The following is a 14,169-nucleotide window of genomic DNA, read 5'->3' on the forward strand; positions in this document are numbered from 1 at the left end:
CCCCAGACTAGATGGACAGCCTCCTTCAGTTTCCACATCAAGGCAGAATTCCCTTTTTATTAAAAATTTTTTTTAAAATTTTTTAAAGATTTTAGTTATTTATTTGACAGACAGATCACAAGTAGGCAGAGAAGCAGGCAGAGAGAGAGGAGGAAGCAGGCTCCCTGCTAAGGAGAGAGCCCGATGCAGGGCTCGATCCCAGGGCCCTGAGATCATGACCTGAGCTGAAGGCAGATGCTTTAACCCACTGAGCCACCCAGGTGCCCCAGAATTCCATTTTTAAAAGGCAAACATTCATTGCTGAAAATCCTTCTGTAGTGTGCAGGGTCAAGCTCATACCTCCCACAGCTCCAGCCACTTCTCCTCGTTTACCTTGCTTGCCTCTACCTCCATCCCATGTTTCAGCCAGGCCGCACAACTGCCACTGGAGGGCTGATCTAGCATATGCTGGCCCAAGTCTCAGGGCCTTTGCACATGCTAGTCCTGTCCTAGCTGGCTCCTTGGCCCCCAGACTCCATCCCGGGTCTTCTGCTCTGAGAAGCCTTCTCTCTCCTTCCCACACAGTTAGCCCCCCTCTCTCTTCTTTGTCTTTCCATGTTTCTGCTCACTTAGCTTCTACCACAGTCTGTTATGGACTGGTACTTATTCCCCCTTTTTGACTCTCCCATGGGACTATAACCTCTTCGGAAGCAAGAATCATGTGTATTATTTCCTCTTGCATCCCTGGCCCTTAGCACAGTGCAAGGGGTTAGGTAGGGACTCCCTAAATACTGATTGAATTCAAAGAAAGATCTGAGGGCTGAGAGAATGCTACAGAGTCTGGTTCAGCAAACACATGTTACAAGTTTAGGCTTGAAGAGTCTTTTGTATGTGTCAGTGACAGGATACAATTTCCCCCCGTGGTAGTCAACACGTTTTAAGTACCTACGTGCCGGTGGTAAGATACTATGCAAAGCAAAATTAGTTGATTGGTATGTTTTATATTCTGCGGAAAATAGAGAGTTTAGAATGAAACTTTTTGTTCTAAACTTTTTATTTAGAGTGAAAGCCTGACAGACTGAAAGGATCTTTCATTACTTGTCCCCTTAGATTATTAAATTTTGATCACAACCCCCTATTTACCTGACTTTCTTCTCAGCCGATATGGAGCAGAACCGTTTTTAGAACCACACAATGCTTTCGTCTCCCCGTCAGGACTGTAACAGAACCCGGGATAATCTGAAAAGATAACCACACACACCGATAAGAAGGAGGGGTTCCGTGACTCCCAGATGTCAACAATTTGTTTCGGCTCTCTGTGGATTTCTTCTTTTTCATCAGACATGGTACAATCTCTCCTTCCCATAACTGGTGTTGAGTAGGTATCACGGGACTTTTGGGTTTCACTGGGACTTCCAGGAATCTGTCAGCAAGGTAAGCTGCCTTTCTTGCACGTGTGTGTGCTCTCAGGCTCTCTCTTACACACACACATACACGCATGCACACAGGGATGCTCTTTCTGTGTACTCTTTTCTTCCCTCGCTAGCTTCTAGAAAGAGCCATAGCCATTGTCTTTACCCCTTGTAGGAAGTTAGTTAAAACATGTGAGGTATCATTAACCTCCCACTGCCACCCAGGATCATTTGCCACAGAGGCAAATGTGCCTCACAGAGGCAAATGTGGTCACAGAGCCACAGAGGTCAGAAAACTCTATTAAAATAAATGTCGCTGGAGTCGAACTTGTCACAAGGCACCGGACAGGCTGTGGTGACCCGCCACAGCAAAGGCTCTGTCAGGGAGGGCGGAGCCATCTGGAGAATTCCATCCTAGTCCAGTTTCGTGAAGCATCTGTGCCCCACCTGCTGGCGGGGGATGTCGAGCTACTACTCCCGGATGGAAGCTGTCCTCCAGCTCAGTGACTCTTAATATTTTTCTAGACATTGTTCTTTTGAACATTTGATGAATGCTTTAAGCTCTCTTACCAGAAAAGAGATTTTTATTTTATTTTATTTTATTTGCTTGAGATAGAGAGCAAGAGTGAGTAAGAGAGAGAGAGAGTAATGAGTTGGCGGGGAGAGAGACAGAGGAAGAGGGAGAAACAGGCTCCTCACCGAGCAAGGAGCACAATGTGGGACTTGATCCCAGAATCCCGGGATCATGACCTGAGCCGAAGGCAGATGCTTAACTAACTGAGCCACCCATACGCCCCAGGATTTTCATTTAATTTCACAGTTTATGTCTTTCTACCTATCTAAGGGGTACACGGAGTTCAGATTAAGAAAATTGGTCTAGGTTCCCTGATTGTCTCAGCTGGTTAAGCATCAGACTCTTGATCTCAGCTCAGGTCTTGATCTCAGGGTTGTGGCCTCAAGACCCTTGTTGGGCTCCATGTTGGATATGAAGCCTAGAAAGGAAAGGAAAAGAAAATTGAGTCTAATCCTAAAGTACTTGAGCCCTTTCACTGATCATTGAAACCTGAGGGTAAACAATTTTAGGGTTAAGGTTTTAAGAGTGTCCAAAACTCCAGAGAGTTTTGAGGATTGTAAAGACCACACATGTTTGTCCAATGTCAGTGGCAAAGTTACCTAAATGAGGTCATTTGGCCCAATGGACTGGCCTGCTTTGCTCATACCCAGCCAAGTCCAAAGTCAAGGTAGGGCAAAGGAGGGGATTTTCCCAGGCTGGCTTGCTCTGGCCTAGTCTTGGGCTGGGAGAAAGGGACATCGTACCAATTAGTGGCTCAAAATCATTCTATGAGCTCACAGAACCTTACTGGTGTCCACGAACCCGCCCCAGGCTGGGAACGAGGACTTGGTGCAGACGGCTTCAGACCGTCCTCCTCCATCTTTTCTCCTAAATCGAACATGCTCATCCATGACCTTGCCTTCTCTTTCGAGTGTTTTTATTAAAAAAAAAACCCAAAACCAAAACCAAAAACCTTAAGGTGCTTTCCCCTGAATAAAACAGGAGCTTTTCAAGAAGTCAGGGCAGCGGGTCCCAGCCTAGCCCTCTTGCAGGGGTCACCTCTCAGGAGCTGTGGGGCATGACATGGGGGAAGGGGTCTCGGCCACGTGGTGGGGGTGTTCATCTTTCGACCTCACAAACGCTTCTTGTTTCCCCTGCAGAGCTAACTGCCAGCTGCATGGAGGGGACACAAATCAGTGCTCGCACCTGGGGCAACAGTCCTCAAAAATTACTTCAAACACTGTAGGGGAGAGTTTTTGTCAGACCCAGTTGTAAGTCTAAAGCCACCGATTCTCTTCTTGCTCTGTTTCATCTGGGAGAGAACAAGGATGTGATAAGCGCTGTTGATCGAGGTTTTGATTTTGTAGGACAGACCTCACCTCTATTTATTTCCTGCGTGTTTTCTAAGCCTAGAAATACAATCACACTTGTGGGGCTGCTGTAATTTCGAAACCTGCATCAGGGAAACCGTTAACAATCTTGTTGGCGTGATTCGTGCGGGTAAACAACATAGATTTCCCTCTGAGGGGCTGTGGTACGAACTGCGTGGAATCCTGATTTCTGGCGGAGGTGGAAGCGAGGGTGAGACTTGACCCTGGCGGCAGGTCTTACGTTCTTAGTTGATACAGAGATTTGGACACGAGGCCAGCCGTCAGGTGAGTCACAGATTAACCAGGTGAAATCAACATACAAACAAACCAACGTGTGAAGAAGAGATCACGCTGTCTGCCGACTCTGTTACCACAGTGAACAGAGAGCTGTTCCTTTCTTACAACTGACATTTTTATGAATTCTAAGCTAGAAAATAGGATAGATGCAAGGAGACAAAATTTCAAATTGCGTTAAGAGAACGAAACTTACGAATGGCATCCATTTCAAGTATTGCTTGCTTGGCCTGAAAGAAAGAAAGAATCGCTTTAATTGCAATTACTTTTGGTTTTTTCTTTAAATTACCAGTCATTATACAGAAGACCTATATTACCTCTACATCGTACCTGAAGAGGGGATTTATGAAAAGCTTTAAACAACTCATTATTTCTTTGAGGCACTAATGCATAGTTCAAGGGCTTCAAGAAGACGAGCGCCCTCCGGTGGACAGCGGACGCTATGCAATGGAGGCACAGGCGCTAAGCTCACAGCCCCCATCTGGAAGGAAGCCATAAAGGGCAAGATAGGACCCACCTTTCAGGGTTGCTGGTAGACGCACATGATAGGCACTCAACCCTATGTAATTAGCACCTGCCCACCAAGGGACTGGGCCAGATAATCCTCTACTCTGGCTTTCTTCTCCCCTCCACCCCAAAATTCGCAGCTTTAAAGCTTTAAGGCTTCTTTTCATTGTTATTGCCGCCAATGATATTAACGTTTAGGGAATTATAAAAAGTTAATTATCCTAACACGAATCCTATGGCCTAAGAATGCAAAGAGGGGAAAAAAAATTACTTTAAGTAGCCTATCTTGCCCCCTGTGTCATTTTCATAGTTCAAGTGTCCTGTAACTTAACTTACAAACATTGGGCGAAAAATCACCTTAAAAATAATTTGGTTGTATTTTGCCACACTGCACTGATAGTGCAGTAAAAAGGTTTAGGGTAACTGGTAATATTTAGTTAAAAAAAAAAAAGTTGGGGCACCTGGGTGGCTCAGTGGGTTAAGCCTCTGCCTTCAGCTCAGGTCATGATCTCAGGGTCCTGGGATCGAGCCCCGCATCGGGCTCTCTGCTCAGCAGGGAGCCTGCTTCCTTCTCTCTCTGCCTGTCTCTCTGCCTACTTGTGATCTCTGTCTGTCAAATAAATAAAAATTTTTACAAAGAAAAAAAAAAAGGACAGGAGGGAGGTTAAAAAAAAAAACAAACCTAGATGCAACCACCATAAGTTTGAGAAAACAAATGGTTAGATTTTGATGACATTGATGTTTTTATCATAGAGTCAATTTGAGGTTTCTAGTTGGAACTAATTTCAAACACAGATAGGAGCTCAATTTCTGTGAAGTGCATTTCTAGAACCAGGTGGATATATAAAATGCAGAAGGTGGGGCGCCTGGGTGGCTCAGTGGGTTACGCCTCTGCCTTCAGCTCAGGTCATGATCTCAGGGTCCTGGGATCGAGCCCCACATCAGGCTCTCTGCTCAGTGGAGAGCCTGCTTCCCCCCCTCTCTCTCTTACCTGCTCTCTGCCTACTTGTGATCTCTCTGTCAAATAAATAAGTAAAATCTTAAAAAAATAGAAATGCCGAAGGCTCTACTTTTATCTTTATTCTCAGTCTAGAGCAGAGTGAGTGTGAATATCCTGTATTTGATAAAGAAAATGCTTATTTCCGAGAAGTTTCCTGGTATCTATAGACTTAGACTTGAAGGACTTAGTATTTCCCCCGCCCCCCATCTTGACATTTACTTTCAGAAAAGTACTATTCCCACATTTTCCTCTAGGAGTCAGCCAGGGACCATCACTGAATCGAAAGACCGGAAGGAGGTTGGGAGTCACAGGAACGAATTTCCAACAGCTCATGGTAACCTCGTTAGATGGTAAGGCTTTTTTGATGTTTACAAAAATTCCCCATTAGGCATTTCTTTTGTTTACTAGGAATAAACAGATTTTGAAAGCTTTGGAGAAAAAGATCTAAGAAGAAGCCTTGAAGAAAGAAGTGAAAAGTTCAACTTAGTAATAAACCTGCTTAAATAAAATAGAAAATTATTATTACATCACAGTGGATCAAGTATATTAAATAAATGTATTTTCATTGCCCCTGGGAGCACTGTGGAATGTGGCTCATGCTTGCTCCGTGCACCCAGACAGACCTGGGTCTGACTCAGGCTCAGTCTCATACGAGCTGTATAAATGTGAGCAGAGAACTCACACATTGCTGAGTTTCTGTTCTGAGTTTTCTAGAATGGGGAGAGTAAAACCTTCCTCAGAAGGTGTTTTGCTGAGGGTGAAATACAAAGTGGTCAGCCCACTGTAGGTGTGCTCAAGACGTCGCTACGGAAGAAATAATGTTTAGATTCTGAAAGTCAGGAATTTGGGTAAAAGAGTGCAGTTCTGTTGTGACTGTACAAACCACGTAAACGTATCAAGTGAGAACACACAGATCTTGTGTGGGAGAAAGAGGACAGGTACGCAAGCCGGTCTGGTTTTGTAATGGCCTTTGGGGATCCTTTGGCAGCTCTGATTTTCCCAGGAGACAGGTGAACCGTGGGTGGGACCTATCAAAGCCACTCTGTCATTGCTCAGGGCGGTCCGGGGCACAGGGCCAGCAGCCGGGTCACTAACCATGAAGAAAACGCAGTCACTTCTCCGCCTGACTTACCTCACATCTCACAACGCCCTGATGAGATGAGACTCACGCTTTGTTCCAACAAACACCTATGCACACTCATTTCCCCGGTGCCAAATCAAGGCAGACAGCCCCGGAGAACACGCTTCAGATACACAGAGCAAAACAGACGCTCGTTGCTCAGAAATGTCCCTGGTCCTAATTCTGCAACCCCGCCACCCCCGGTCCGATTCTCATGACCGCCATCCCCCCTTCTGCTCCACGTCCCTCCTCCCCCAGCCCAGCAAGGGCCGCTTCACCATCCATAGGACGATCCATTCTCTACCCGCACCTTGGCTCCCAGCTGCTTTATCTCGGATCGCCCCTTCCTTCCACTCCAGAACAGCAACATAATCAGAATGGCCCCAGGACCTTAGCAGTGCCCAGAGCTCTCCAATCCTCTTTTCGACCACAGACCTCTGTATTTCCATCTCCCCACCTTTCAATTCCCGCTGAGCCAGTGTTTGGAATCTGCAGGCCAGCGGTCCCTCCAGTGGTGCCTGTTCTCTCTGTCAGCTTCATGCTCCACTCAGCTTGGAGCTCGTGCTCAATGCCTGTGCCGATTGGCACCCACGTTTCCCTGCTGCTAAGCTTCCCCTTTCGTGGCTCTGCTGGGCCTCACCCCCTGTACCCTGTTTCCTTGACACTAGTTTCTAAGCTGCTGAGCAGATTTCCGAATGACCTCAGCACACCGATCTGTGGTGACCCCCTCCGTCGGGTCTTGGATGAACAAATGATTGTAGTCATCCTTACAGACTGGTCTATTTCCTTTAGCAAGTGTTTGGAGCCTCGCCACTCTCCCTCAGGCGCCCACACCCACCTGGGATCCCCCCAACCGGGCTCGCCAACCCGACACACAACATCATCACCAACTCCAGGGAAATCAAAAATTCTTCATCTTCATGCGAGTCCATCTCAAATTTCTCGGCCCTGAATCATCTGTCTTCTCCCCTGGCTCTGGGAGGGAGGTTTCCACCTTCGCAGAATACTCTCTTACCCAGTGCTCCTGACCCCACCCTCCCCGCTTCCCGGGGTGGGTTCCAAAGAGCACCCCTCGGCTTATCGTTTCGCTCTCCTTCCCGCGCCCACTGTCACGTCCACGGTGTTCGCCTACGACGATGCCTCGCTCTCATCTTGCCCCTGCTCAAGCCACCACCTTGCATCTTTCCTGCGTTTGTTCAAGTCTGCATTCCGTCTGCCGCTTCTCATTTCCGCATGTCTTTTTAACACCCTGCAAGCTCTCCCTGATCTCTTAGCTGCCAAACCAAATCTGGATGCTCCTGTTGGAACGGCTGTGCCGTCCCGTCTGTGGCATTTGAGCCTCTAGCTACCCGCTTCTTCTTTGAGATCCTTTCTTTCCTTTGTCCCCACGCCTTTCTCCTTCGGTTTTCTTACTACTTCCTGGCTCATTCTCCCCACCGGCTTGCGGATCACTGAGATGTGATTCCCAGGAGTTCGTTCCTTTGCACACTTTCCTGGGCCGTCCTATGGAAGCTAGGGGCTTCAATGACTGTCTGTGTCCAGAGAGCCTCCAGATACGCAACTTCTAAGACCTGAATTTCCACCTAGACTGACTCGCCTCCACACACGCCACTGTGCGAGCTCCTCCTTGCTCCCACCCAACCGGTTCCTCCCCTTGGCAGCCTGTCTCAGAACTCAGCACTGTCTCCTGGGCCCAACCCCTGACTCATCCCTGACTCCTATTTCTCTCTCTGTCCTCATGCACCTTGTGGGCAACTTACGTTCCCTCTTCCTCTGTGAGAGCTTCTGCATCCACTCCCCGTCTGTTGCTGGGGCTCCCGGAAGTGCCCCTTGCCTGTTTTCTAGACCACCACGGTGGCTTGCTGATTCTCCTCCTGTCAGCGTCACTCCTTCAGCTCATTTATCACCCTGTCCCTGCAGTTACATGCTCAGAACACAGGGGAGATCATGCCAACCCCTTCCTCCATAGCCTTCAGTAGCTTCCTACCCCCAGACAGTCTCACTCCTTGGTGTGTTGCCTCCAAAGACCTTCGCAGCCCACCGGACTGCTTTCCACCTCTCCAGCCTCACCTCCTGCTCTGTCTCCTGAGGACCCAGCCCTTCCACTGAGGTACCATCTGTGGGCTGGGAACAGGGTGCACCTGGTTTTGTTTATGCTGCTCCCTCAGCTTGGGTTTCCTCTTCCTCCTCTTGATAAAAACATTCCTCATCCTTCAAGACTGGGGTAGGTAAGAGGCATTTCCTTCCTTTCCCTATTCACCTGTAATTGAACAGTTTATCCTTCCAGAATACTTGGCTTATACCTCTATTAATTCATCCTCTTTAGCAAACAGTTTCTTGTTTATATGGCTGGCTCTTTCATCGACAAATTCTTTCATAACCGAGTCTGTATCTTCTTTCCCTAGCATCCCCACAGAACCTAAGCTTGCTCTGATCACGATGGGTGTTTAGTGGAGCTTTGAACACTTCTCACAAATGTATTCTACTAGTTCTCCCAAGATTTTCTTGTAGTCTTTTCCTTAATTTTAATTTGTTCAAGCCTCAAAACAAAATATAACAACAACAACAACAAAAACCTTTGGGGCACCTGGGTGGCTCAGTCAGTTCAGCATCTGGTTCTTGGTTTTGGCTCAAGTCATGATCTCAGGGTCCTGGGATCAAGCCCCGTGTCAGGCTCCAAGCTCAGCAGGGAGTCTCCTGGAGGACTCTCCCCCTCTCCCCCTGCCCCTACTTGTGCTCTCTCTCTCTAAAGTAAGTTAATAAATATTAAAAAAACAAAAAAACAACCTTTGACAATTTCCCTGTGTGTGAATCTTCTTAATGTACCTGATGGGTTGAGCTGATCCCATCTGTATCCTCTCTCTCAATTTTCTTGATCTGGAAGGTTAAATTTATTCCTGGCAGGCTGCCTTCTGGGACTTGAATTCCTTCACATTTCCCTGTTTGTTGACCTCATCGTCTTACCTTTGCCGGAATCTTGGCTGCGTGGTTCTCCAGGATCAGCCTCTTCAGGTGCAGAACCCACAGGCGCTTGTCCTGCTGGGACTTAGCCTACCAGAAGGCAACATGGACAGTCAGATGACTCGTGCCTCCCCCACGCACAAGATTAGACCCTCTGATAACCCTCTGACAAGGTGGGAGACACACCGTCTGGCCAGAAGGGTCTGGAAAGGCCGGCCAACACACGGCGCTCCTCCTTTCCAAGAGCGAGCCCCGCAGGGATGGGAGGGCCCGGCTGTTACCTGAACTGTGTGCTGCAGCTTCGGGTTCTTATAGTGGAAGACGCTGAAGCTGAGCGGCTCCTTCGGAATCACTTCCACAAGCATGAGGTTGCCGCACTGCGCAGGACAGCAGAGGGAGGGTGAGGCACGCTTGGAAGAGAAGGGAGTGAGGCCCCCGCCCCTGCCCAGCGCTCAGACCTACCAGGATGTGGGCTTTGTACGTGAACGTGTCGTCTCTTTTCTTTGTGATGAGCAGCAGCTTGTCAAAGAGGAAGAGCGTCCGCTCGTTCTTGGCGCGCTGGATGCGAAAGGTGCCTTCCAGCACCAGCTCCCCGTAGCTGGTCAGGTCTGGCCCCTTCCAGTTAGTCAGCAGACTCTGTATCTCCTGAAAAAGTGACCATTCCGGGTGACTAAGCAAGGAGGTGGGAGGATGTGGCCACAAGGACATGGTAGCCCATTTGCAGACTTTCAAGAATGGGGCCTGAACATCTCTGATGGGGTCTAATGGATCTGTTTGGCGTCCAATGGTGTCTAATGATCCATGACCTAAACCCACATATAGGGGTGCTGTCACTTAAGGGTTAATGGAAATGAATCAAGTTGTTAATTGCTGAGTTGCCAATTACTTATTTCCATTCCTTGAGAATCCTTTCCTAGGGCCGCTGACAACACTTAGGACTCTGAAAAGCTGGGTAAAAGAGGACACAGGTATGTGACCTTCTCCGAAAGGCGTCTTTCTCTTGACTTTCTCACCCATACTCTCTGCACAAAAACCTTCAGAGCTACTGACGTGCAAACCTTCTTCCAGAAACTGAAATCCATACTACATATAAGGAACTCAGAACTAAGGGCGGTGAGAAGACACGGAAGATGCATCTTAGAAATTTCCTGGTATTAATCCCATTTGTTGGGGGAAAGGAAATGAAGTTCACATCACCACATTTTTAATGGCACTTGATAAACATCAACTGAGAACAGGACTTTGAAGTGTCTTTGGGACGTGCCGTAAGTCCACACCAGTGTTTTTTAAGGAAGCGGATTTTTTACTGTTTTGAAAAACGAAAATATTCGCAAATAGCATTTAATTAAGTAGCCCAGAGGACAGCCCCAAATTTCACTGGTTGAAAGTAGAAAAGGATAGGAATGGAGATAAAAGTCTGGGCCAGAGCCTGGTTTAGCAGTGTCTTCAGAATGCCAAACAGATTTCTAAGATGTGAAAAACCAGTCATTTAGCCATTTCTGAATATGCGATGGATGTTATGTCCGCGGAACATGCGGCTGATGAAACATGAAAGCTTTTCTGACTATTCTAAAAACCAGACATGGCCTGGAAGACTAGAATGTCACCTTCGCTTGATTTCGGAGTGTCAATTACTTCATACCACACTCTGGCGGTCTATAGATGAATCCTAGAATTTTGTTTTGATTTTTGAGCTCAGTAATGTATCTTTTGGGCATAGGGGCTCTGCACAGCATGGAGTCACTCTGGGCTTTCATGTCTCACTCCAGGGACACAAGGGAGCCTGTGACCAGCTTCTAGGCCCACATGAGCTTTTGTTTTTATTTTTTTCATTAAAAACTATTTATTTATATGAAAATTTAAAATTTTTGCACAGTCAGGGGTGGGGGAGGGGCAGAAGGAGAGGGAGAAGCAGATTCCCAGATGAGCAGGAGCCTAACACAGGGCTTGGTCTCAGGACCCTGAGATCATGACCTGAGTTGAAGGTAGATGCTTCACCGACCGAACCACCCAGGTGCCCCAATCTTTTGTTTTTATTTTTATTTATTTAAGATTTTATTTATTTATTTGACACAGAGAGAGAGAGAGAGAGAGAGAGAGAGAGAGAACATGCACAGCAGAGGGAGCGAGAGAAGCAGACTCCTAGCTGAGCAGGGAGCCAGACATGGGACTCGATCCTAGGACCCTGGGATCATGACCTGAACCAAAGGCAGATGCTCAACAGACTACACCAACCAGGTGCTCCGACCTTTTGTTTTTAAATAGTGAACCTGGGACATGATCATTGGATTAGCATTTATCAAACGTCTCTGAGGATTTAGGGTCTAGAACACTGGTGCTGGAAAGAGGCTTAGCAAATCTCTTGTCTGTCTTATTTTAGAAACAAGGACTCTAACATGCAGTGGTGAGCCTCATCCCAGGTGGAGTGGAAGAGAACCTGTGTCCAGACTTAGCTCTCCTTTCTCTGAGTCCCTGCCCCACACCACACATGTACCAACCCACAGTTCTGCATTCACTAGGGAGACAGGAAGTAAGACTCAAAAACCCTTCCAACAGCTTAGAGAAAGTTGCTTCCAAGAAGAAGGACTTATTTGTCATTAACATAAGCTGAGGGTGCAGGAGACTCCAACTTCTAACCTGGGTAACTGAAGGGGCTATGAACAAACTGTTTAAGGTTATAATGTAATTTCCCTTAAATACCACCTTAAACAGTGATCAAATTAGCCACGTCCTCATCTTTCTTCAAGGAGACCTCCAATGAAGATGGTGGAGGAAATGGAATACTTGAGCAGCCTTGGAATCTGATTTGAAAATTGGTAGGGGCACCTGGGGGCCTCAGTAGGTTGAGTGTCTGCCTTCAGCTCAGGTCCGGATCCCAGAGTCCTGGGATCAAGTCCCATATCCAACTTCCTGCTCAGTGGGGAGTTGGCTTCTCCCTCTCTCTCTCTCTCTCTCTGCCGCTCTCCCCTGCCCCTGCTCATGCTCTCTCTCTCAAATAAATAAAGTCTTTTAAAAAAAGAAAGAAAATGGTAACAAGTCCATGCCCCTGCAGCACCATCAGGCCCCGCCGTCTCAAGTTCACCTGCAACCGGACGGCGTGCTCATGCTTCCTCTTCATGTCGTTGATATGCCAGGCCACTCGCTGCATCGTGTCAATAGCATCAAGCACCACGTCATAGCCTTCAGTGTCCTTGTCAAGGTGATTTTCTATTTCCTTTAAAAAAAAAAAGACAACTAGTTATTTTCACTTTTTTCTCATATAGCCAGTTACACACACGATGTATTTCATTCATACAGAAAAAGTATTTCACTTTTGCCTCCACTTACACGCTACCATCATGCCTTAAGAATCAGATAGTTTACCAGAACAGACTTGCAACAAAATGGTAAGATGGGAATGAAAATGGGGGGGGGGGGGAAATAGGAGTGGATTAGAATTTCACGACAAGGAAGATAAAAGAAAACACTTTATAGTCCATTAAGTCTCGTAAGGATGCAACAGTTACAATAGATACAAGAGTTGCTATTATGGTTGGAGACTTTGGAGTTTCCTGGTAGCCAAGGGTAATAGAGTTCTCACCCTTACAGGATAGAAAACACACTTTCCTTTTCCTCCCAGAGGAAATATAATGTGTTAACACGGGACTATGCAACAGACCGAACCACAGAGTGGACAGTATCTTTATTTTTTAAGATTTTACTTATTTATTTGACAGACAGAGAGAGAGAACAAGTAGGCAGAGAGGCAGGCAGAGAGAGAGGGGAAAGCAGGTTCCCTGCAGAGCAGAGAGCCTGACGTGGGACTCGATCCCACGACTCCAAGATCATGACCTGAGCTGAAGGCAGAGGCCTAACCCACTGAGCCACCCAGGCACCCTGGACACTATCTTTAAAAGTATGTCTATAGCAAGTGACTTTCCTTGTAGTCAAGGCTTTAAAGCCCCAAATGAAGTTCATGAAATACAAGCCTTCAGAGTATTGAGAATGATCTCATGGTTCACGTATTCTCCGGCGATCAGCGCTCAGGTCAGCCCTGGAGTTCCACAACCCCAGGGACATGACAGGGACATGAGCTCTGCTCTAATTCTTTCCAGCACAGAAGACACATGTCCCTAGACCCCTCAAGAACCTATGGAGAGGGACTGTTGTATCATTTATTTAATTCTTTATCTACTCAATAGTAACGACCAGAGAGCTGGGGTCAATAAATGATTATTAAGTTGATGCTCTATCTTCTTAAAACAATAACAGTAATCTATACAAATATGTAAAACAGTAAGAAGACAGTATAGTCAATTTGATCATTTCTGGGACATCAGTGATGTACATAATCATTAAGCCAAAGGATGGAGGTTGAATCTTATGGTAACTTATGAAGGTTAGTTCTTATGGTAAGGTTATGTTCTTATGGTAACTTATGAAGGTTATTATTTTATAATCCTACTTTGTAAATCTCTGTTTGCTTTTACTACATACTCAAGTTTTCCATCTAGCTAGAAACTGGGAATTCGCATTTTCTTTCCACGCTCAGACCTAGATGTTAGAAAGGCCCTATGAAACCATACCTGATAGCTCTCAGGTAAGCTCCAGATCTATAGTAGATTAGAAAAAATACCAATTTCTTCTTCTGGTCTGAGATGCAGTCCTGTCCAACAACAAGCAGGCTCCCGAGTACAGAGTGTTTTCCTGTGCAAACCTTCATGGATGGCTACACAGCTTTGAAGTGATGTAAACGACACAGAAGGAACCCTCTAAATCACCCTTCAAAGCAAAAATACTTCAAAGGCAACCAGAAGTTCATTTTTGATTATTCTAACCACCGTTCTTCATTACCAGTTGTTATGCACGGAATGCTTGTGTCCCTCCCCACCCTGCCAAAGCCACATGTGGAAATCCTAACCCCCCATTGTGCTGGTCTTAGGACGTGGGGCCTTTGGGAGGTGATCAGGGCATGAGGATGGAGCCCTCACGGA

At 46.7% G+C, this 14,169-nt stretch overlaps 1 protein-coding gene across 5 annotated transcripts in view; it reads right to left on the minus strand.

The window, feature by feature from the left end:
- The window catches only part of PLEKHG1 (pleckstrin homology and RhoGEF domain containing G1), a 220,602-nt gene that overhangs the window by 15,244 nt on the left and 191,189 nt on the right, over window positions 1-14,169 (minus strand). For all 5 annotated transcript variants that reach the window (XM_046004917.1, XM_046004915.1, XM_046004914.1 and 2 more), the window contains 6 exons: window positions 12,279-12,410; window positions 9,659-9,841; window positions 9,478-9,573; window positions 9,200-9,286; window positions 3,805-3,838; window positions 1,123-1,218 (listed from right to left, as the gene is read on the minus strand). In XM_046004917.1, coding sequence (XP_045860873.1) covers window positions 1,123-1,218; window positions 3,805-3,838; window positions 9,200-9,286; window positions 9,478-9,573; window positions 9,659-9,841; window positions 12,279-12,410 — 628 coding nt within the window. The remainder of the gene's footprint in view (window positions 1-1,122; window positions 1,219-3,804; window positions 3,839-9,199; window positions 9,287-9,477; window positions 9,574-9,658; window positions 9,842-12,278; window positions 12,411-14,169) is intronic.

The sequence above is a fragment of the Meles meles genome, chromosome 5 (genome assembly GCF_922984935.1).
Source record: "Meles meles chromosome 5, mMelMel3.1 paternal haplotype, whole genome shotgun sequence".
Lineage (NCBI taxonomy): Eukaryota > Metazoa > Chordata > Mammalia > Carnivora > Mustelidae > Meles > Meles meles.